We start from the raw sequence: 25418 nt of genomic DNA on the forward strand, positions 1-25418 counted from the left end.
AGCTTGGCGAACGTAACTTGATCGGCGCTGGTGACGTAAGCAAGCGATTGAAACGAAAATTGTCTACTTTTGAAAATTCATATCGGCGCTATTATGAGTGCTAGAGACTGCAAAATTTATGTCACAGTGTGTCCAATAATTCAAAAATATGAACCCCACCTCGTTTCTAGACATATTTTGTGGGTTTTCTTTAAACTAAATACATACTATGATTACTTACTGTATTGGCAACTATTTTTTTTATCTATTCCACGTGATAAAACTGGTTTTATATTTTGCTTTTGGTATTGGCTACTGTCATCCGACACACTCTATTTATAAAAGGCAATCTTTCATCTAACTCTGTTCCTGTTTAGAGTGGTACAACATGATTGCGTGTTCAGCAGGATATTTCTTTATAAAAATTTAATGCCGAAGAGAAATAAATCATTTTAAAAACTCTTTATACACTACTTAAGTTTTAAGATATGGCAACATTGATATTAATATGTCAGATCTGAGTTTGCCGTCATAAAGTTTGACATTTCTAATGGTGAACGTAATCAGAACATGTCGAGTGTCTTGTGACATATCATGAGATTGAGGCATACTTGGGCATTAATTCAATATTGCATGAACATTTGGCTGTCAAAAAGATTTGTTCGCATTGAATACCCATAATTTGACTCAAAAAAAACTCGGTAAAAAAGCTCAATCCCGATGCTTCAAAGAACGTCTCTAAAATCGTGACAGACGACGAATCATGGGTCTATGCATAGGAACCCAAAACTAAATAGCAATTGACTGTATGGGTCTTTTAAGACGAGCCAAACCCAAGAAGAGTTTTACGCGCATGAAGCACTTCGAAGCAAATGGTCGCTGTTGTCTCGGAATAACTGGAGATGTCGCCACCGCCAACTCTGGATGGTACACCAGCGTTTTTTTGCCAGATGTGTTCGGAAAAATCAATCGCAGAACACGAATCATTTTCCCATCAAGACAATGCGAGCTCTCGTGCATCAGTTCAAACAAAAACCTTTTTTGGAACAGTCAAAACATCTCAGTCAACACCTGAAAAAGTGGTTGATGCGTTCAAATCACGTGTTTCGGAGGTACCTCAATCGGAATTGGAAAAATGCTTCGAAAACATGTAAAAGTGTATTGATCTTAATGCAAAATACAATAAAATCTTATTCAATTATAGATATTTGTTTTTTTTTATCTACTTCAAAACTTAAGTAGCAACCTTCGTACAATCTACAAAGAAACAAAACATTTTTCTTTCAGTATCAGTTCAACGTTCTTCAATTTCATCCAATTAAACGCAAGTCATAAAAACCCGGCTAAATCAGATTTAGCATCGGAAAATAAACAAAGAGCAGTGAGAAAGAAACAGTTAATTGATTTAACGTTTACTTCAATTATACGCGTGTAAACGTCGTCCGATTGCTAAAACTATAAATACGATTCTCTATTAAAAAAAATGCGACTTTTCTTCGGGGAAATCAATCATCATTACGCGAAGTTTAAACTTACTGATAATGCTTAACGATCATCATGAACATCATTATACTAGACAAAAATCTGAAAAAAGTGAACGGAAATTGTAAAATAATCCATTTTATTTGACTATTTAATCATAAAAACGAAGAGCTGTTTATATTAAAGAAAAGTATTAGCCTAGACCAAAAGTTCCTTTTTTTTCTTATATTACTGGCTTCAGGAGACCCTTTGCGTATACATTTCTGTCATATTTTCAAAACTCGTTAAACAATATGATGTAAAGAAGGAAATTTACGTAGATCGAGTCCACCGTATACCCTTGGGGGTTGACCTGGACTACAAATTCAGGAGGTGACCCCTTTCCGAGATATCACCCTTGAAAGGTTGTGATAAAACATATGAAATAAAGTACCATAGTGCGAGTGCACGAAAATTAGAGAATTTCAAATTGAAAACTTAATTTTAGTCACCACCTTTTAAGGGTCATATTTCGAAAAGGGCTGGGCTAGGAAAATTTTTGTTTTAGAAAATACCAATCTTACTTTCTTTCGAGCAATCATGTCTTGAAATATGTCGCGTGAATTTACACCCTGTATATTACTAATTAAATTAATGTAGCATTGACATGGCACGGTATTTTGGAAGATAGTAGATAATTTTGAAATGTGAAGATTAGTTATAGCTATAATCCTTCAAATTGATATCTCAAAGGACAAAGGAGGCAGTGAAGTGAATCGAAACGTCAATTTTTATCAATTTTTCAAAAGTTATTAAAAGAAATTAATTTTGAAACAGAAGATACCTAAAATCAAGAACATTTAGAAGCATTTATAATTTTATTATTCTAGTGCCAACTCATTTAAAGTGAAATGAACACTAAGAAATGACATAAATACCGTATCCTAGTTCGTAATAAATCTTGGATACGAAAACGTCTTCGTGGGTGTAAGGCATGTCGCATTTCCTTATAGTTTTATAAGTATGCGTCTCGTTGCAAGCTGAAGTATTTACAGAAATCAGTCTGGCAGCTACAACGTACTCGAGTTGCTTCGGGATTAAATAGTACACATTATACGAGGGTTGTACTACTCATTTTTATATAAAAAAAATCTATTCACCGTATTTTTTAGTATACTCAATATAATTTGAATCAGTGTAGATTGTTTGAGGAACCGTTTTGGTTTTCCATACACGTATACCTAAACGAATACTTTGCACACGACTCTTCATCTTATTTTTTTTACCTCCACGTAGACTGCTGTCAAGGGTTTTGTCCTACTTCTCAAGATGTGGGCACTACTCCCAAGCCTATCGTCCCTGAGGTGGCATTTGATCTGTGACGGTTCCTACAGTAAGACTCCATCTAATGTTCATGAGATCACGGTAGGGCTCTGGTTCCAAATATGGAGTCGTTGCACCTTTTTTGGCAAGACTATCGACTACCTGATATATTCTAGTGGCTCGGCAGTTATAATATGATTACTTTGTTTCTATTGGCGGTAGCTAGTGTCCTTAGAGTGTTTTCGCAGTCCCACGCCCGATTGGACGTGTCTTCAGTGCCTTCAAAGTCGCTTGGTTATCGAAGAGGGTTCTATTCCAACATTTTTGAGCACATAACTAGCAGCTCTGTCTGAAAAACAGTAAGTGCTTTTCCTGGTGTTATGGAGATTTTGCAGAAATACCCATATGCAATGGGATGTCCGAATTCATCGTGGTATGCATTTTGGTCCATTGATTTCCCACTGCTTTGTAGCTTTATCGATTCTAGAACCCTGTCAATTTACTGACTCTAGTTTTTCTGCCTGGATAGGCTCCTGGATACCGCTAAATCCCTCTTTTTTTCATTATAATATAGGGTAGGTTTACCAGAAATTCAGCGATGCTAGTCTAGTTTTCCAACGGTAGGGGTGATAAGACTCCGCTTTGCGGAGTTTTTTCCATTTATTTTTGTCTTAATTATACGTTGTAGCATCGTCTCGGTCCATTTGAAAATAGGGATTGCAATTCCCTCTTTATGGATTGATGTCAAAAGCACCCTCTTTGTCAATGAAGGCTGATACAGCAATATTTTTATTGTCAACAGCCTTTTTTATGTCTCTTGTAAGCTCCTTTTGAAGAAATAATGTCAATAACTTCTTCTATGTCAATGAAGATTGCTAGAGCAATATATTTAATGTCTACAGCCTTTTTTATGTTTCTTGAGAGGTCTTATTAAAGAAATGATGTCGACAACATCTTCTACGTCAATGAAGATTGCTAGAGCAATATATTTAATGTCAACAGCCTTTTTTATGTCTCTTGTAAGCTCCTATTGAAGAAATAATGTCAATAACTTCTTCTACGTCAATGAAGATTGCTATAACAATATATTTAATGTCTACAGCCTTTTTTATGTCTCTTGTAAGGTCCTATTGAAGAAATGATGTCAATAACTTCTTCTATATCAATGAAGACTGCTCGAGCAATATATTTAATGTCAACAGCCTTTTTTATGTCTCTTGTAAGGTCCTATTGAAGAAATGATGATTGCTAGAGCAATATATTTAATGTTTACAGCCTTTTTTATGTCTCTTGTAAGGTCCTATTGAAGAAATGATGTCAATAACTTCTTCTATATCAATGAAGACTGCTCGAGCAATATATTTAATGTCAACAGCCTTTTTTATGTCTCTTGTAAGGTCCTATTGAAGAAATGATGATTGCTAGAGCAATATATTTAATGTCTACAGCCTTTTTTATGTCTCTTGTAAGGTCCTATTGAAGAAATGATGTCAATAACTTCTTCTATATCAATGAAGACTGCTCGAGCAATATATTTAATGTCAACAGCCTTTTTTATGTCTCTTGTAAGGTCCTATTGAAGAAATGATGATTGCTAGAGCAATATATTTAATGTCTACAGCCTTTTTTATGTCTCTTGTAAGGTTCTATTGAAGAAATAATGTCAATAACTTCTTCTACGTCAATGAAGGCTGTTAGAGCAAAATTTTTACTGTCCTATTGGATAATTGATGTCAAAAGCACCATTTATTTCAATGAAGGCTACTATAATCTTATCTTTACTGTCAATAACCTTTTCTTTGACTAGGCAATGTAGTGGACTTCTGATAAGCAAAGTGTTTTGTTTGAAGTGACTTCTGATATCTTCATCTATGGTTTAAATATAAATATCAATCCCAAAACATTTATGTAACTTTTCATCGCTTTTTAATTATTTTTCTACATTTGAATAACTTGTTTCTTGCCATATTTACCCAAAAGTATGTAGATAGTAATATAATGAATAACCCCGTACAGTAGTGATTAACGATTGGTTTACACATTTAAAAATCGATAAGTTCATTATCTACAGACAACTATAATTTTATTTGTATTGTCGTAATGAATTTCTCAGTATTGTATGCAAGTCGAAGAAGATAAAGACGAACTTAGTGTTTGTAAAAAACTTCTCTTCAGGTTGATGACTTTTAAACCTCCAGTTTTATAAATTTTAGAGGAATTACTGTGTAGTTTTACCGTAAGTATTCAGTTGTTTTATTCATATTCTCAAAGTACGAACAAAAAATATTAGAAATTATCTTCCACCAATATGTAACCCCCTTTTGCTTTTATTATATCGCTGCACAATTTTGGCATTCTCTGTAACAATTTTCAGGAATTTCCAAAGATGCTTTCAGACTTTCCTATCCAATTTGTTCCACAACTTAATCGGGCGAATATGACGGCCAAATTATTACTTTTAGTACATTCTTCCTTTCCAATTCTTTCAAATATTCTTTGAATAGCTTCGAGGAATGCTTGGGACCGTTTTCATGTCGGAAGATAAATTTTCTGCCCATCAGGTGCTGCCGAGAAGGTACTATATCTTTGACCAGGTCTCCAGTTGCCACTCCTCCAAAACATCTCCAAACCATCACCGAGTCTCAGCCGTCCAATCTTTTTGTTTCCTCTAGCCCACTGCAACCTCTTAAGTTCATTTTGACGTCTTGAAATAGGTTTTTTCATTGCCACTCTTCCAAAAAGGCTCGATTCTCTGAAATCCGTTTTCACTGGATTTGAATGAATATTCACGCGTTAGAGACAAGTCTCAAATAGCTTTGCACAAACTTTCAACTTGCTGCTCCATTTCATTAAAGTAGAGTTCGAATGAACACTCAGTCAAGTCGGTTTGAAAAATGTTTCAAATTGAGTTTCGCGCTGTTTGACTAAAGAAGGATTAACACCAACACAAAAACAAAATGGTGACTTGTATCCACCATTTTCAACAATTAAAAGTGGGGGGACGAGAATCATTAGAAGGGAGGTCCTGTGGCGGTGAATACCTCTAAAAAAATGAAATGGCGAGCTTAATCTAAGTGACCGGCGCTTAAAAGCAAAAAAAATTCTAAGTGCAGTATAAAAGCAGCGATTTTTAGAGCTTTGCCGCGAGAACCAAGAAAATGTCAACCGATCAATGGTGAACTCGTGATGGAACTATGATCTGATTATGAAAAGAGTTTTGGAAAGGAAAACCCATGTCCAAAAGATCGATTGTCACGAAAAGCTTCAACAAAAGTTATGGCTACAATATTTTGAAACAGTGTATGCTTCACTCTGAGTTATTAAGACAGTTGTTTCAAGAAATTATCGGAGAAGAGAGCGGAAAAATCAGTAGAGGTGTACGCTAGCTTCATGACAATACTCCAGTCCATAATGCTTCGCTTTCCAATACGAATGAGGCTTCACAGCCACTATATAGCCCTGATCTGGCGTCGTTCGACTAATTTTTGTTTGCAAAGCTGAAGGTGGAGTTAATAACTTTTAATAAGCTCAAAACGGCAGATAAGAGAATGAAATAACTGCCTTGAAATGGCATGGTGGCTTTGATGTTCTCCACGGTTGTCTAAGTTTGTTTTTGCACGAAAATTTTATAATTTCTATAGAACAACATAACCTATTAAACAGTCGGTCATATTATTGTATTTTGACAAAACGGTACTAATTTTGAAAATTCTTATTCGTCGATATCTTAGTAGCGATCAGATGCGGAGGCCACATGTAGTTGTGTATTTTTTTTTGCGTTGTTGTTCGTTTTTTAATTTCTTATAACATATGCTCAGTATTTCCGCTTGTATCTCGATCATTTCTCACCACACAACGATATTCACAGAGCGTTCTTTTATTATGATTTCTAATTAGAACAATCGTGTTTATTTAATGTAATAACGGAAAATGTGCCCCGTGGCGGTTTGTGGAAATGGCGGATGTTGAAATGTGTCGAGTGTTGTTCGTGGATATATAGATAATTGCTGTTAGTTAAATAAACCCTATAACGTGTACCAGAAGTTTGCTCATATAAGATACGAGGGTGAACAAATATATAAAATAATGTTGGAAACTTAGAAATCATACAAACATTATCTTAACATAACCTTCATTTGTTGTATTCCGGTTTTTAGGCAAATATGCTTAAAAAAAATCCCATTCTCCAGTATCAACCGTCACGAGTTGGTTATAATTTACAGCAGGGATTGAATACATCGAATCATTTTTTTCAGCTTATTCCTTATAAGTTTTCCGATATTAACTGGGATATTAATTGGGATGAGTATTGTCTTAGTATTTTCTAAGTAAAATTGTTTTAATTCCTTTTTTAGCGGATTTATGGCGAGTTTTCTATTCCTGAGAAAGACTGTATTGAGAAAACGAGAAAACTTTGTACAATTTAATTTCATTATATCGTTTCACCATATAACCAAGGACGCTACATATTTAGACATATACTTCTTGAAGAACATTGAAAATGTATCAGATAGTATTTACTAGTCCAAATACAACCTGTCATTTGTCTTAAGAGACTATCTAATCCAAATAGAATCTGTCTCTTGTCTATCTATTCCAAATACCTCCTGTCATTTATCTTAAAAGATTGTTGTTTATAAAACCAAAACTGTCATTTGTCTTTAGACACTGTATATTTCAAATAAAATCTGTCATTTGTTTTAAAAAAACTGTTTTTCACAAAAACAAAACAGTCATTTCTTTTTAGATACTATACATTTTAAATACAATATTTCATTTGTCTTTAGAGACTATATTTTATAAAAATAAATTGTCATTAATCTTAGGAGACACTTTTTCACGAATCCAATCTGTCATTTGTCTTCAGAGATAGTTTTTTACAAACTTAATCTCTCATTTATCTCTAGAGACTGCTTTTTACAAAAACTTAAACTATCATTTTTTTTAGAGACTATAATTTTCAAATTCAATCTGTCATTTGTCTTTAGAGACTGTCTTTAAAAAACTCAAACCGTCATATGTCTTTAGAGATTGTTTTTTACAAAAATAATCTGTTATTTGTCTTTAGAGACTGTCTATTCCAAATTCAATCTGTCATTTGTCTTTAGAGGCTGTCTATTCCAAATTCAATCTGTCATTTGTCTTTAGAGACTGTTGTTTACAAAAATAAAACTGTCATTTGTCTTTAGAGCCTATCTATTCCTAATACAATCTCTCATTGTCTTTAGAGACTGTCTTTAAAAAACTCAAACCGTCATATGTCTTTAGAGATTGTTTTTCACAAAAATAATCTGTTATTTGTATTTAGAGACTGTCTATTCCAAATTCAATCTGTCATTTGTCTTTAGAGACTGTCTATTCCAAATTCAATCTGTCATTTGTCTTTAGAGACTGTCTATTCCAAATTCAATCTGTCATTTGTCTTTAGAGACTGTTGTTTACAAAAATAAAACTGTCATTTGTCTTTAGAGCCTATCTATTCCTAATACAATCTCTCATTGTCTTTAGAGACTGTCTTTAAAAAACTCAAACCGTCATATGTCTTTAGAGATTGTTTTTCACAAAAATAATCTGTTATTTGTATTTAGAGACTGTCTATTCCAAATTCAATCTGTCATTTGTCTTTAGAGACTGTCTATTCCAAATTCAATCTGTCATTTGTCTTTAGAGACTGTCTATTCCAAATTCAATCTGTCATTTGTCTTTAGAGACTGTTGTTTACAAAAATAAAACTGTCATTTGTCTTTAGAGCCTATCTATTCCTAATACAATCTCTCATTGTCTTTAGAGACTGTCTTTAAAAATCTCAAACCGTCATATGTCTTTAGAGATTGTTTTTCACAAAAATAATCTGTTATTTGTCTTTAGAGACTGTCTATTCCAAATTCAATCTGTCATTTGTCTTTAGAGACTGTTATTTACAAAAATAAAACTGTCATTTGTCTTTAGAGCCTATCTATTCCTAATACAATCTCTCATTGTCTTTAGAGACTGTCTTTAAAAAACTCAAACCGTCATATGTCTTTAGAGATTGTTTTTCACAAAAATAATCTGTTATTTGTATTTAGAGACTGTCTATTCCAAATTCAATCTGTCATTTGTCTTTAGAGACTGTCTATTCCAAATTCAATCTGTCATTTGTCTTTAGAGACTGTCTATTCCAAATTCAATCTGTCATTTGTTTTTAGAGACTGTCTATTCCAAATTCAATCTGTCATTTGTCTTTAGAGACTGTTGTTTACAAAAATAAAACTGTCATTTGTCTTTAGAGCCTATCTATTCCTAATACAATCTCTCATTGTCTTTAGAGACTGTCTTTAAAAATCTCAAACCGTCATATGTCTTTAGAGATTGTTTTTCACAAAAATAATCTGTTATTTGTCTTTAGAGACTGTCTATTCCAAATTCAATCTGTCATTTGTCTTTAGAGACTGTTATTTACAAAAATATAACTGTCATTTGTCTTTAGAGCCTATCTATTCCTAATACAATCTCTCATTTGTCTTTAGAGACTGTCTTTAAAAAACTCAAACCGTCATATGTCTTTAGAGATTGTTTTTTACAAACATAATCTGTTGTTTGTCTTTAGAGACTGTTCTTTACAAAAATAAAATTGTCATTTGTCTTTAGAGCTTATCTATTCCTAATACAATCTCTCATTTGTGTTTAGATACTGTATATTAAAAACCCAAACCGTCATATGTCTTTAGAGACCGTTTTTTACAAAAATAAACTGTCATTTGTCTTTAGAGACTGTCTATTCCAAATTCAATCTGTCATTTGTCTTTAGAGACTGTTGTTTACAAAAACAAAACTGTCATTTGCCTTTAGAGCCTATCTATCCCTAATACAATCTCTCATTTGTGTTTAGATACTGTATATTAAAAACCCAAACCGTCATATGTCTTTAGAGACTGTTTTTTACAAAAATAAACTGTCATTTGTCTTTAGAGACTGTCTATTCCAAATTCAATCTGTCATTTGTCTTTAGAGACTGTTGTTTACAAAAACAAAACTGTCATTTGCCTTTAGAGCCTATCTATCCCTAATACAATCTCTCATTTGTCTTTAGATACTGTATATTAAAAACCCAAACCGTCATATGTCTTTAGAGACCGTTTTTTACAAAAATAAACTGTCATTTGTCTTTAGAGACTGTCTTTTACAAACCCTATTTGTCATATGTTTGTAGAGATTGTTTTTTACAAATACAAACCCGTCATTTGTTTTTAGAGACTGTCTTTTTAACAACCCTTGATTTGATTTCAGATACTGTCTTATCTACTTTAGTTTTTAAAAATTGTTTAGTGTCAGGTGAAAATTTTCATTCAAAAAGCTCCCCCTTCTTCTATAAAACGAATTGGAAGCAATTGATAAATGCGAACTAGGAAGATGGGTTTGATTCGCAACACGTTTACGGCTCTCCTTGAATTCCTCGTATCAAAATAAGAATATTGACCATGAAAGGGTAGTTTTCTCGAACTGGAAACACTTTCTATCCTCATTATTAATCTAAACAGGCACTTTTATGTATGATTGACCATCGTATTCTTCTTTTTTTTTAAGTGTAGGTTTTCGACAATAAATTTCGAACCTAATACAATCAAGTTAGCTTTCTATCCCGTTTTAATAATACCATACACTATAACTAAAGCAAACCATGACTGATATTCAAAACGACTCGTTAACGTTACTTTGAACTCTTCTGTGACATTCGTGTGACGATTTTCTATAAATAAATCGTGATTACTAGAGGCTACTTTTAAAATATTCTTTTTTTTTTTCAATTGCTTCGCACATTTTGGCACTACTTCCATAAATCTCATTCATGTGCACTGAATCACGATGATACGATGAGTTAGTCAAATTAGTCATACGATTTCAATTCCCATTTTATAGACCGAAAAATGACGATACATTTTTGTACACAAAAACAATAAAATTTAAAAAATAAATTTTCTGCAATGAATATTAATTGAATTATAGTCGTTAGAAAAAGTCAAAATCACAGACCTTGTGCACTACCAGCAAAAAATTTTTACCCGCGTTATTGTTTGCGTGATACACAATACAGGGTGTCCCACGACTAGATAAAAATATCTATATATGGCAAAATATTCATAGTAAAATCAAGAAAATTTCTACGTTTGGGTTTTCGGATATGATCTTTTTAACTAAAAAAATTTCAAAGATGGCCGACTTCCGGTTCTACCGTATATTAATACATTTTTGAAATCTACGTAAAATTTTAGGATACTTTTGTCTAAAAACTTTCTTCGAAAAATGCATACTTTTTGAGTTATTAATCTTTTTGTAAAAAATTTGACCTTTGCAGATCCTTATAAATTATTTTTTTACGAAGATACCCTTAAAGATATGAAAATGGTTTCTGTTCGGTTACTTTTAGCCAAGTCGGACGTATTTGATTCTATTTTTCAAAATCTTTCATTTCATACAGGGTGTGTATAAAAAGTGTTCAAAGTTTAACTTCATAAATATCAAGTTTCTTTATTTTTTAAAATAGAACCACCCGGTTTTTTGTATTTTAATGCATACAGGAGTAAAAAATAAGGCAAATTCATGTATACTTTCCTATACCTAAAACTTACCGTTATTCAGATATTAAATGTTTTCTGTAAATCACATTTGCATCTCTAAAAATTTATATAAAATATTTAATATCTGGATAACAGTAAGGTTTAGGTATAGGAAAGTATACATGAATTTGCTTTTTTTTTTACTTTTAATCCTGACTAAATTAAAATAGAAAAAACCGGGTGATTCTATTTAAAAAAATTGAGAAATTTGATATTTATGAAGTTAAACTTTGAACACTTTTCATACACACCCTGTATAAAATGAAAAAATTTCCAACATAGATTCAAATACGTCTGACCTTGCTGAAAGCAACTGAACAGAAACCATTTTCATTTCATTAAGGGTATTATCGTAAAAAAATAATTTATAAGGGTCTGCAAGGGTCAAATTTTTTACAAAAAAATTAATAACTCAAAAAATATGCAGTTTTTGAAAAAAGTTTTTAGACAAGAGTATACAAAAATTTTACGTAGATTTCAAAAATGTATTAATATACAGGGTGTTCTATTCAAAATAACAAAGTTACAGTCGACTTCCAGTAGAATTTTGGAAATAAATAAAAAGATCGTATCCGAAAACCCAAACTTTAATTTTTTTAATATCCATATTAGATTGTTTGTCTCTTGAGTCGTTTAATCGTTTAATTATATTTTTTTTTCTGTCAAGCACTTTACGTTTAAATGAATTCGATTGCGTATAACTTGAATTAACTCACACTTATTTTGGGTTGCTTAAATATTTGGCTTTATATATAAATCGCAAACTAAATTTCAAAACGGATTAATATCTTGTAATAGATACAGGGTAATTAATTGTTATTATCTGGAAATTTAGCATTTTTATCTTACAATATATTTCAATATTTCGAAACGCACCTTTCAACATCTAGTGAGGTCACTGGATCAAATTGAAAGTCACTTAAGTCTATGGTTTTAAAGTCGCTCAAATCGCGCGATGACGTTCAAAAACCTCCAACTTCCATTTTTCTGATTTTAATGTCTCAAAACGATCATTCTTAGCTTTATAATGAGTGGTCTATGTTGTTATTGAGTTATTCGTTTGGTAAAGAAAAAATATCAAACGAAAAGGAATCCCTAATCATGAAAAACGAAATTACAAGCTTATATTCGTCAAAATAATAATTTATTTTCTATGTTTAAACCATAAATGCTCGATATAATTTAACTCTGGGCTGCGCGCTAGCCAAACCATCAGGAAATTTCGATATCCTGTAAATACGAAACCAGTATGTGGAAGGACATTAACATGAATCTAGGATGAAGTTTTTGCCAATGAAAAGTACCTGGGGAAAGACGGCTCCACTACCAGTTCCAATAAAAACCAAATCGGTTTTGCTTCCATCGAAATAACAATCCAGAAACCTTCTCCAGAAACTACGTTCTCTTCAGGTCTTCTGTAGACTAGTCCTTTTCTATGGTTACCACGATGGCACATACTTAGAAGACAACGCAGCTTCATTGTTCGTCAATCCAATTAATTTGTATTCTGCGTAGAGAAGCTGGGGTTAATTTGGGGCAAGTAGCTGATCTTCATGGTAGTCTTCTAAATGTCCAGCTACTCCTCGCGGTTTTTTGAATTCTTGTTGGACTGCAACACTGCTAACAATGAATTTTTCTTCCGGAACCGCGTCTTCGATGAAAGTTACTAGTCTTTTGGTGACGACGGTAAATTCTGGAAACAGCAGACTGACTCATGGTCAGCGCACTGGCCACTTCTCGTTGACTCTGGCCTTGTCCATATTCAAGTAGAATTCTTGTTGTTAATGTAGGTTTGATGGGTGGCGGGTCAGGTAAATAACCTTTTATAAGGGTCAGTTACTCCAAATTAACATAAAAAGGGTCATAACATTTCGTTGGACTATGACATCAAGAAACGTTAGAGTAGAACTCACTTGATCTGCGTGATTAATTTCAATTTTTTTCTTTTCGTAAAATTGTCTAGCAACTACCGCGTTTGATTCTATTCATAGTTCACCGGTCGGAGAATTTCTGTAGGTAACTGTTACATTCGCCGATTCTATTTTCGAAATTTGATTTTTCGACGGTTATATTTAATGGCGGTACACATCTGAATCAACCGAGTTATATATTTATACCTGTGGTAACTGGAACGCGGTAAGGAATTTCGGAATGTTGTTGTTGTTGAACGAAACAAAGATACTAAAGACTGACGAAACAAAAATTACTTTTAGTTTAGTCTCCCCTCCTGGAATGAATATTTTAAATTGCATACTGCATTCTATTGAATACTTTACATCATCTTTGACGACTAGCACATTTTACGACGCAATCTTCGGCTTGCCACCCTCCATCATATACTTTGCGAGATAAATTTGACCAAAAATCTGCAATTGGACGAACCTGAGGTAAATTAAGGTTGCTATCTTGTTTTGGTGCGATAGATAATGCTTTTCTTATTTATTTGAACCCGTGATTTCAAAAATGGTTCAGGTGGACCACCGGGAACCACGGGAGATTCTACGGTTGAGCGTGACAAAAAAAAGGAAGTCCACATTCCATTAAAATTTATTTGGTTTCGATAGTAAAGAACTAAAATGTCGGCCTGACTTCTCCTATCAATATAGGCAGATAATATCTGCGATTGTTACTTGTATAAACTTGCATATTCCATATTCAGTACAACGCGTCGAGACTTGCCGTTTCTGTCCCGTCCGCAAAGCTTGTTCAGACCTGCAAGTTGAACCGACTTGTGGTGTATGTGCTTGCAAACTTGTACGAACTTGCTCGATTCTTCTAACGTCAAGGATAAACTTTACTGTTGATGGAAATATCACCATGGATCATAAATCCACTTCACACAACGAAAATGGAGAATGTGATAGTACAAGAACGTCGCCGAGCTAGACGTGAATAAGTTTTTTGTCTGTACCAATCTAAATTTCTTTTGTCTAGCCGAAGATTTGTTTCTGGAAGTCGCTTTCCATTTTTATAGATACGTTCAAGAATGCCGAACCATTAAAAAAAGTGTGTTTCTTAGAATATTGATGTCTTTACGAGGATGATTCCAAAAGTACCTTGAACGTTTTCAGTGAATTTGGTCATCCTTATGTGATAGATGCTACTCTGGACGAGACTTCTTCTTCGTTATTAACAGTAAAATATTAGGTAGCAGAGTTTAAACGAGACCGTACGACCTGCGAAGGCCAGCATCGTCCAAATGAGGAGACGATTCCAGAAAAGTTGAAAAAAATCCACAAAGTGGTACTGAATGATCGTTGACTGAAAGAGCAAGAGCTAGCAGACATAGTAGGCATTTCAAAAAGTCCGATAAATCGCATACTAACTGAAAATTTGGACATGAGGAAGCTGGGTGCAAGATGGGTGCCGCGTTTGCTCACAATGCAACAAAAGCAGCCTTGTGATGTTTCTATCGAGTGTTTGGTAATGTTTAGCAGAATTTTTGCGCCGTTTCATAACCATGGATGAAACGTGGATCCATCACTTCACCCCGGACACAAAAGAACAATCAAAACAATGGACTGAAAAGGAAGAACCGGTTCCAAAGATTGCAAAGATCGTTCCATCTGGAGGCAAGGACATGAAGTCGATTTTTTGGGATGCGCGTGGAATCATGGCGAGTATTATGCAACGTTTGAACGAATAAATCCAACAAAAACGGCCGTATTCGTCTAAAGAAGAAAGCGTTGTACTAAGAGAATGTACCAGCTCACAGATCCGTTATTGCAATGGCGAAAATTAATGAATTGAACTTTGAATTGCTACCTCATGCACCCTTTCCGCCAGATATAGCCATCTCGGATAATTTTCTGTTTCCAGTCTTAAAAAATTAGCTTTGTAGTCAAAGATTTTCCAAAAATGACGAGGTATGGTTATTTTGATGATTCTTATTATAAAAAGGGTATCAAACTTATTGAACATCGCTGGGAAAACTGTATGGAGCTAAATGGGCCAGGTACTTCCTGGACGATCCTCGTACATGATACTTAAAATGTACTTGCTAATAATTTTTACTTATTGTAAATTCAAAATATTCAAATTTCGAAAATATCCTGTTTATATATTTACAACAACAAGAATAGTTTTTAGAATCTGGATCATATTGCATAATTTATCTTCGGTCACTAGCCCCGAACGTAAAAAGACAAATATTGGAATCCTACCTGTGAGACGCAGAATTTTAGACATCTATTTTTAATTTAGGAACGAGTGTAGTAAATTTAAATACACTCGTCCAATGGGAACCGGCGTAAATTGTGGGGGTTTGCTGATACCACCGACATACAGGGAGCGGCATTAAGCTAATTCTGGAAAAAAAAAGAAAACTATAAAAGCTGATGTTGATGGCAAACTCAAAAAAAAACGTTCAGTCAAATCGCCTTCATAGGAATACAAAAAATAATGTTATCTATTAGAAATAGAGGAAGAGAATGTATTGGGTTCCAAAAACAATTCTGTTCCACCTTTGTAGTGCTCTGTTTTCTGCGTTTTTTATTATATACAGGGACGAACAAAAATTATGTTGAGTAAGCTCTTATTCGGAACACCCCGTGGAATGAATCGTTGACAAACGAAAATATTTACTAACAGATATTACCTAATCTTTTTTATACATTTTCTATTTTTATTTATAGTGATTTTTGAAAGAAATTACAATTCTTTGGATGATACCATTCGATTGGTTTGGTCCTCGTAGTATATGATTTTTAAAAAACAGAAAACTATAATGGAGAAAACAATTCAAAACAATTTCATGGATTAATTTTTTGAAAATGAGTCCTGATGTAATAACCTCATCATTTTTTTGTATTTCATTTCATGCTATATCACGCAACAGACAAAAATAAATACGATACCGTCCCTGTGCTACACCCGATCTAGCGGCTTTTGAAGCAATTCGGCACAGATCCTTCCACCCGGCTTTTTATTTGTGGTATATTTTGGTGTGGACCAATAACGATGGTGCGCCCCGTTTCGCTCGAGATGTTCACGTGATGATCATGGACTGATCATTGTTTTGGTTTACTATTTTTCAGTCAGTTGGATTCATGCGCATCGATGCTACATTTGAAATTGTAAATAAACTCGTTTCAAAGTTATAAAAACGATATTTGTACCTCGCGGGTCATCGCCGTCGTATTCAGCGAGCTAGAAAATCCCCTAGCACTTTTCGAAATGCATTTAACCCTGCTCGAATGCAATTTTCATTTCTTATTCATAATTGTTGTGCAACAAGTTTCTCGAGTTTCTTTCCAGTCATTCAAAAACTCATAAATTTCTAAGTTTTGTCCTTTTTGGGCTCTATTTCCTCGACTATAATGTACGATAATACGATGCCATTTTAAAGCAATGCGACGTAGATCCTTCCACCTGGCTTTTTATTTGTGGTATATTTTGGTGTGGACCAATAACGATGCCGATGCCGTTTCGCCCGGCATGTTCACGTAATGATCATGCGCTGATCATTGTTTTGGTTTTGGTTATGTATCCTGCGTATCGATACTCGTGAAGCTACATTCGCACTTGTAAATAAACACTTTTCAAGATTATAAAAACGTCATTCAAAAACTCATAAATTTCTTTTTGTTTTGTCTTATTTCGTGCTTTATTCCCTAGACTATAATGTAGGTTATAATTCACAAAGTATTGATGCTGGTTAAAACAGTATCAAACGACGGAAATAACATTCTTTTTACTATTTTAATTGGAATTTCATTTACCTCTTTATGAATGTAAGATAGTGATACTTTCTTTTCTATTTTAATTTTTTTTCAACATCTTTTCCCACAATTTCATCGTGTGTTTATTTATTTCCATAAAATTACGGTGTGGTAAATCGTGAGGTGGATAATACCAATAAACGTTATAATATATTCAGCGTACGTTTTTTTCTAATTATTACCTGACGAGTGTTGTAAATTGATTTTCTTTTGGCACATAAGCAGGACGGACGATACTTCTACAAGGTCGTTTATAAAAAAAAAACTTGTAATACTTTCGAAACTATGTCAAGTGCATTTAGATTTTTATATTTATATATATGTAGCAAATTAAAGTATTTTAACAAATCACGTGATTAGCAATTCATATTTAGTTTTTATGTAAAATATTGTCGGGTTAGGATCGACTCATTATCTATTATTGGTTACGGTTATTATACAATGTGTCCACGTAAAAGTGAAACAATTCTTGTTAACTTATAAAACAATCTCCATTTTGGTCGTTATCTAAAAATCATCCCATACCATATCGATTTGGGGTTGTAGGGGGCGCTAGATCATTGTTTTTAAGTTAGGTTAGGTTAGGATAAATTAGGTTAGGGTCTACTCATCTTTTTTTACCCCTTGATCCTTTTTTACTCTGTTTTACTATAAAAAAAATTGTTATTGAATTTTCTTTTTTTCCATATGATAAAATAATAATTACTTATGATTTATATACACTGGTAGTCAAAAATAACCACCCCGATTTCTGAAAATGTTTTTTTGGGTAATAAATTTAAATTAATATTTCGCTTATTTAACTTCTTTCCAATCATTTTGACGCAATAATAAGAAATGTGTAGTGATTTTGAATGATTTTTAATGATTAAAAAAATAAAAACATTGCAATAAAACGAAATTTTCTTAAAAATAGAACTTGCAGTCTAAACAATAATGATTCTTTTTTTAAAACGTGTATTTCCGCCTCTGGATGTAACTGTAGCTAACATTTTAAATATCCCAGACATGCTCGACAGGATTCATATCTGGACTTCGTGGTGGCCAGTCCAGGGTATAAATTCCTACTTCGTTTAGGTAACTCAGAACAATATCATGTATTAAACGAAAATTATCACCAATAAATGGCCCAAATTGGATGACGTGATTTTCAGTAACATCAGTTATGTATCTTGCTGCGTTAAGAGCGGGTCTAGGAAGAGACACTAATTCGGTGCGGGAATCAAAACAAATTCCTCCCCAAAACATGATAGACCCTCCTTGGAACGACTCCTCGCCGTCTTCGATTACGTCCATTTGGACCTTTTAGACTGATTCTTGTCTCATAAGTAAATAAATATTCTAAATTCCAATTTAAATGTTGCCTTGCAAATCTTAGTCTAGCAACAGGATGCTGCATGGTTCGTAAAGGTGCCTGGAGAACTTTTCTGCTGTGTAGAAGGTGTCGTCTTATTGATCTATCAGAGATAATTACATTTCGGACTTCTCGTAAAAGTCTGTTGAGCTCGACACTTGTCATTGATCGATTTCTTATGAATTTAATTGCAAAAAACGGTCATCTCGAGGAGTTAAAACTGAAGGACGTCCTTGACCAGGCCTCCTAGAACCGGTCTTTCGAAATCTTAGCATCAATCTGCCAATGGTTGTGTGGTGTACGCCAAACAGATTTGCCACTTCACGATAACTTTGTCCCTGTCCAACTAACTCGGCTATTCAGTTCAAGTATCCTAATTTAGATATAAATCGATAACGGGAAACCTCTGCGGGAATTAAAGATAGACCTCCATTTAATTAGAGGAACAAAACATTTTGGAAGCTTTATGAACACATCCTCCATTTGCATTTACGCTATTGGAAGATGCTGTCATTTCAAATATGTATTTCTGCCATTGAAATACTTCGTATTTTCTGCTGTAATCTTTCAATCACATCATCTCTTGTCGTGGGTCTATTGGTCTAAACTAGATCTTTTATTCACACGAATAAAAATCTAAGCATGTTGGGTTTGGAGATCTAGGGTTGCTTAGAATTCAAATATTTTGTATTACTGGACAAAAGATCTTTCAAACAACATCAAGTTTATAAAAATCGGCTAAGTACAACCGAATTTATACATATTTTTTCATTTCCATTCTCCCCCATCTTATTCGAAAAGATAGACCAATCAAAAATGACTTTTGATGATGAAGCACCATCTCCATCCACCGTGTTTCGCTGGTTTCCTGAAATCAATCATCGTGGTCGCATTTAACTTGAAGGTCATCCAAAATCGGCTGTTGTTCCAGAAAGCATCGATGCTGCCCGTAAACTGATATTGGACACTAGTTCCACGATGGCCTGCTTTTTCGGAATAACTAGACATGTCGCCACAGTTCCATTAGACTAACTGACTCTTATAAAAGGTTATCTATTTGACCCACCACTATCAGTTAACCATCAAACATCAATTACAAACAAGAATTCTTGGACACAACTCATGATAAAGCTGCTCAAAGGGTTTACAGTCATATCGAACGGTTCAAGTGTTCAAAAGAGATCATAGAATCGTGAGGAGTTGCTGAACAGTGGGAAGTAGACTTAAGGCAGCTAATTTTAGACCAAAAACACCAGGTACTGGCCCAAAAGTAACCCCAGCCCATCGCGCAGCTCGTCTACGATTTACTAGCGAATAGGTTAATTGGATCAATCGCCAGGATGCGATTTGAGTCAATTCTTTTGATGACGAGTGTATTTCTTTGAGTTTTCAGCATTTGTTTGCCAGAAGTGTTTTAAAAAATCAGAAAAACCAATCGCAGAAGTCGAAGCGAGCTTTCACAAATCAGTTCAAACAAAAACACAAAAAAAATTTGATCCCTCAACTTTACATTTTCAAATACCCTCTCTAGTAGTCGGCAGCCGGTCTTGGTTAGCTACCTGGTGCACTGATCAGAGAAATTCGTAGGATAAGGAAAATTTAATAGGAGGAAGGTTTGTTGGAGTAGGCCCTGATATAAGAATTGCTCCTCTGCAGGACTGGGATTGTTGCGGTTGCTTGGGATTGTGTTTGCTAACTTTGCAAAAGATTTCTAGGTACACTGGTGTGTATAATCGCCTTTCTGTGGAATCTACACTGATAGAATATTGGAAGAGAAAAAAAATATTAGTACTCTATTCTCTATTACCTTTTTCTAATATATTTCTGAATCTTCCACAATACTAAGTATTAGAGATAACTGCTTAATGATATGAGCATTTTTTTTATCATCATTATCAAAGTTGTTTTTAATTGTTTACATATTTCCGTTATTAGTTTGTCGCGACAGTTTAATTTCGCAATTTATAAAAACAAATTTTGCGTAACTTTCAATGGAAATAATAATCATTGATCAATACGTGTCATGAAAATGAAAGAATGTTGTTATTTGTCTGTAAGAGAATGATTCACGGCATAGTAACTTTTATGAATATTCATGAGAAACAAAGAAAGAATCTTGGCCTCAGTTCAAGACATTATAAATTGCATTGTTGCCAACGTGTTCATGTTTAAACAAGGACCGTACTGAACGTAATATTTCATTTTTTCTCTGTTGAGATTCTTGATACAGAAACTCCGTATGCATATCGGAAAAATTAGTGGCCAAAAATGAAAAGAAAAATAAAGACTGGCGATCAAAATTGGATCTTCAAAATAAGCGTTTACTTTTTCAATAAAGTAATGCAAGTGAAACCTCGAGGTTAGAAAACAAGAAAAGTCACCAATTACCAGACCATAAACTTCTTTGATATCCAAGGTGTAATCCACAATGATATTATCATCAAACCAAGCGGTCTTCTGCGGAGGAATTCTCAAAGAGGTCGGCAAAAAATTTATCAAAAGATATTCCAAAAGGGTTATTGTAAGTGTTCAAATTGATGCCCATCTTGATGAGAGTCAGATCAGACGAAGCATATCAAGATGTCCTCGAGAACTTTAAAAATCTTCTTCAACTGCAGTTCGTAGGTCGGGAAAGGTGCGTGGTCCTCTTGCAAAAACGCGGTTCTTGAGAAGACACCACAGGAAGAAATCATAGGGCGCCAGATCACAGGACCGTGCGGGCCAATCTTAGAGCATTTTCAAATAACTTTGGCCCGTTACGTGCCCTCAAAACAATACAGATCCGTGACACCTCCCAATGAAGACGTGAGAATTTTGGTCGCTGGAGAACACGCAGTTACGCCGATTCATCATACCATTAACCGCAAAATGGAATGCTGGAACTGCGGATCGCCGCATCCGAGGTACCACTTTGCAAAATTCCAATCTGCGATCGAAAACATCCCCAGGAAGTGCGTGGAGGAGACGCGGACAATTAATTCGATAGTGCATGTGTTTCGGCAATCGTCGTAGAGAACGATAGGATATTTGAAGTTCTCCCGATAGCTGCACTGATCAACTAACGCCAGCGCAACTGAATCCATATTATCGTTAGTTGTTACAGATACTGCTCGTCCAGAACGCGGCGCGTCGGCAACAGAGTCCGTTCTTAAGAATTTATGGTACGTCTTCCACACTATAAAAGGATTTGGTAGCGCGTCGACAACAGAGCCCGTTTTTAATAATTTGTGGTACGTCTTCCATACAGTTGAACGATTTGGTAGCGGCGATTTCTCGAAACGTGAACTTGTATCGGTTATTCATTCTGAAAAAGCGTCTACTCGACGAGCACGTGTTATCGTGACACAGACACAACTGTCTGAAGATACTGCGTTTTAACCTTTTTCGACAGCGTTGACAGACTTATGATTTTTGCCGGACATATGCCGAAAGAGCGTTGCCCGTCCTTTGTAGAACTTGTCAACGGATTGGTTGTTAAGAGCTCAGCAGTTAATTTTGCGATACCTGCGTAGGGTCTAGATTTAGCTCCGGAGGATTTCTGGGTATTTCCTTTCTGTAAATACAACATTTATAATCAAAATATCGTTATTTTATTGGGTTTTTTGCTTTTCCTGTATGACAAAACGTATGACGTTTATTTAGAATAAATTCAATGTTATCATCTGTTGTTTCAGATGGCAGATACTGTGAAAAAATCTAGAATAGTAAGTGAAGAAGAAGAGAATCTTGAAGAAGCTTTGTTGGAAGAATTTAACATGAGACTAAAAAACTGCATGAGTAAAGTGTGTATTTTTTCGTTTATTGGCATTTCTTTAGCACATTTTCAAAAATTTTGACAAAAACACGATTTTTTCGTATATAAAAACATTTATCTTTATGTTTGAATAATAACGGTTGTAATGTAGTAACCGATTTCTGAATTAATTGAGCCTCATCAGTATAAATCCTAATAATACTGGCCATACATGAAGGCGCGATAATTTTTGAAAATGTTTTTAGTACTAACCCGCTATATTTTTTTTGTGTATTACTAACGTGACTTTCAGGACGATCTTCAAGAGGCGGATCAGTATCCGGAAGAAAATTTCTACGAAAATATCAGCAATAACATTCGCCCAATATCGAAAATCGCGTTAATCAGCAACGATTTCATCGAAAACGAACGACAACATTATTACGACACCCCCGCTATAACATTCGATATAAAAAACGGCGATTCTTCCGAAGACCGAAACGACATTGAGGAAGAAACGGAGCATTTGTACGAAACGTTACCCGAACCAACTAAGACTGAAATGACGGACCAAAATGTTGAAAAAACCGCACCCGAAACGCTTAATCTTAATTTAAATCCCGAGATCGAAATGGATTTGGCCGATGAATACGAAACGGTAGAAAATGATAAACCGACGTTTAGTTTGAATACCACGGATTTTTCAGATATTAAAACTCAAGAAGATAACGTTAAATCTGTTAAGGATCGTATGCTATTAACGTCAGACGACGCTGCGACGCTTCTATTTACTCAAACAGTCACTTCTCCTATGTTAACCCCTTCCGAAGAAAACATCGACTTCCTTAAAGGCTTCCAAAGAGAAAATACGGAAACTTCCGAAGAATCCAACGATTCTCCACCGAAAGAAGAAGAAATTTCAAATAACGATATCGATAACGTTAAAGAAAACATTTACGAAAATTTAAAACAACCAATAGAAGAAAATATTTACGAAAATCTTAAAGATGTAAAAGATAAAGTAGAAGAATTAGAGGAAGAGCATATATATCAAGATATCGACGATGATCCAAAAGATATTTACGAACCAGTCGATGTTCCATCTAAAACAAACATAGAAGAAGACGTAATGATCGAGAATATTTTATATAATGAAGTTGATAACGAAGAGGAAGCTAAAATAATCGTCACTGATCTCGACGCTAGCGAAAATAGCGTTAACGATTACGAATTCGTCTCGGATAGCGGCGCGAAACTAATCGAAGAAACCGTCACCATAGAAGAATCCATCGAAGAATTTAAAAAAGAAGAAAATCTCGTCGAATACGAAGAATCGTCGTTCGAAGATAAAATTAAAGAGACTTATACGGAATTTTTGTATCACAGTAAAACCGAGAATAATTATTACGAAAAATACGCGGAGGTGATGTCGAAAAATGTGAAAGTTAATAATAGGGAGAAAGATACGGAAACAGTTCCGCCGGAAATCGTTAAAAATTTAAAAAGTCAATTCCAAAAAGGAGACGGCGACGTTAATGCGAATCAAAAAAAGGAAATCGAGGATGCTAGTCAATTGAAGATGGTCAATATCATTAAACAGATCAACAAATTCGAATTGAAAGATACTCAAGAAGACGATGACGACGATGATGTAAGTATAGATGACGATTTTTTTTTTGAATTTCATTATTCGGTTTACATATTACTTGAAGGTTTAAGGTGACAGTTTAAAACAAGCAACAGGGTTCATCCGATAAGTAAATTTATCTTTGAATCAAATCAGAACTAGGTTAGGTTAGTGCTGGTAATCTAATGTGCCTCTTTAGAGAGGAGGAGGACATTTAGGGAGGATTTCCAGCGGAAACCTCCCTTTTAAAATCTCGAAGGTTAGTTTGTTGGTTTCTTTTGATTTCAATTTCTGTTTACAACGTTATTCGAAGTCTTACAATCCCTAACTGTCATCTGTGCTGTCTTCTTCGTGCTCTTCCTTTTCTTCTTTTCCCTTGTGGTGTCCACTTTAAGACCTGTTTATGTATTTTTTTCTCTTTGTACCGTACTAGTAAATTATTTGGTTTAGTTTTGATGTTATCGATTAATAAGTGTCATTATCTCCCTTATTCTGTCATCTTTTATCCTGGATTTACCCTCTGCTTTTCTCCAGAACTTCATTTCGATCGTCATTAGCGTTTTTCCCTCTTTGATTTGCAATGTCAAGTGTATTTTCATTCCTAACTATTTGTATTCCTTGCAGTATTTTACGAGGACCGTTTTTATTCTATTCATAAATAAAAGACAAGTTCATATAAAAGAGTTTAAGATATTTGTTATATCTGTGTACAAGCTTTTCAGTACCCTCTTCAAAGAAAGAGTACAAAACAGACCTTGAAACTTCTAGATATTCTGAGGTTTTCTTTAACCATTCTGTTAACTCCAGGTCATTTGAAACGACAGATTTGCGTCCTTGGCCCCTTTTATCATGCACATCATTACGGCCATCTTTAAACTTTCGACATCATTCACGCAAAACACCATCACACATGAAGTTTTTCCTATACACACGACTCATTCTCCGGTGGATTTTCTTCAGCCTGTAGAAAACGAATCACATCTCAATTCACACTTGGCGGGAGCGTCAATAGTGGCTATGACACAACGCCGACTGACGCCTGAATTGGTCGATGTATTGTGCTATTGCTCCGATGCACATACATTCACTTCAAGACCCCATTTTCTATACTCTTCTATGATTTATCGAGTTAAGTAGCTTAATGACGTACACTCGTGGTCAATAGTTTTTCCCCTCCCTATAGTTTGCGTGTTATACAATAAATACGATCGATTTTTATCAAGTCTTCAGTCGCATTTTCTCCAAAGCATCCCCAAACCATCACCGAACTTCCGGCGTGTTTTATCGTCGGGATTTTCCTTTGACCTACGAATAAACACTCATGATTCCTTGAAACTTTTTCTCACACTTTATGCGTGTAATTTTTAGGTTCTTTAGCCCATTGCAGCATCTCTTAAGGCAATCCCCCAAGATTTATTGATCTGAGCTGTTATCTTTGGGCCTGTGAGTCCTCGATACGTTTATCTTCAGCGGTTGTGATTTTTCGAGACCGCCAAGAACGTTTTCTATCGCCAAAGCTTGTGGTCGGTGCATATTTTTTCACGTTTCATCACAAGTTTGAATTTGCTAGAAGGTAAACAATTGCAGTACGTTCTAGCGTCTCGCAGGTCTAAATGGGATTAAA

General features: G+C 34.6%; 1 protein-coding gene across 21 annotated transcripts in view; it reads left to right on the plus strand.

The window, feature by feature from the left end:
• LOC130902787 (enolase-phosphatase E1) overlaps nucleotides 1-25418 on the plus strand; it is an 89872-nt gene that overhangs the window by 10619 nt on the left and 53835 nt on the right. For all 21 annotated transcript variants that reach the window (XM_057815089.1, XM_057815110.1, XM_057815090.1 and 18 more), the window contains exons 2-3: nucleotides 22109-22216; nucleotides 22481-23818. In XM_057815089.1, coding sequence (XP_057671072.1) covers nucleotides 22109-22216; nucleotides 22481-23818 — 1446 coding nt within the window. The remainder of the gene's footprint in view (nucleotides 1-22108; nucleotides 22217-22480; nucleotides 23819-25418) is intronic.

This window comes from Diorhabda carinulata, chromosome X (assembly GCF_026250575.1).
Source record: "Diorhabda carinulata isolate Delta chromosome X, icDioCari1.1, whole genome shotgun sequence".
NCBI lineage: Eukaryota > Metazoa > Arthropoda > Insecta > Coleoptera > Chrysomelidae > Diorhabda > Diorhabda carinulata.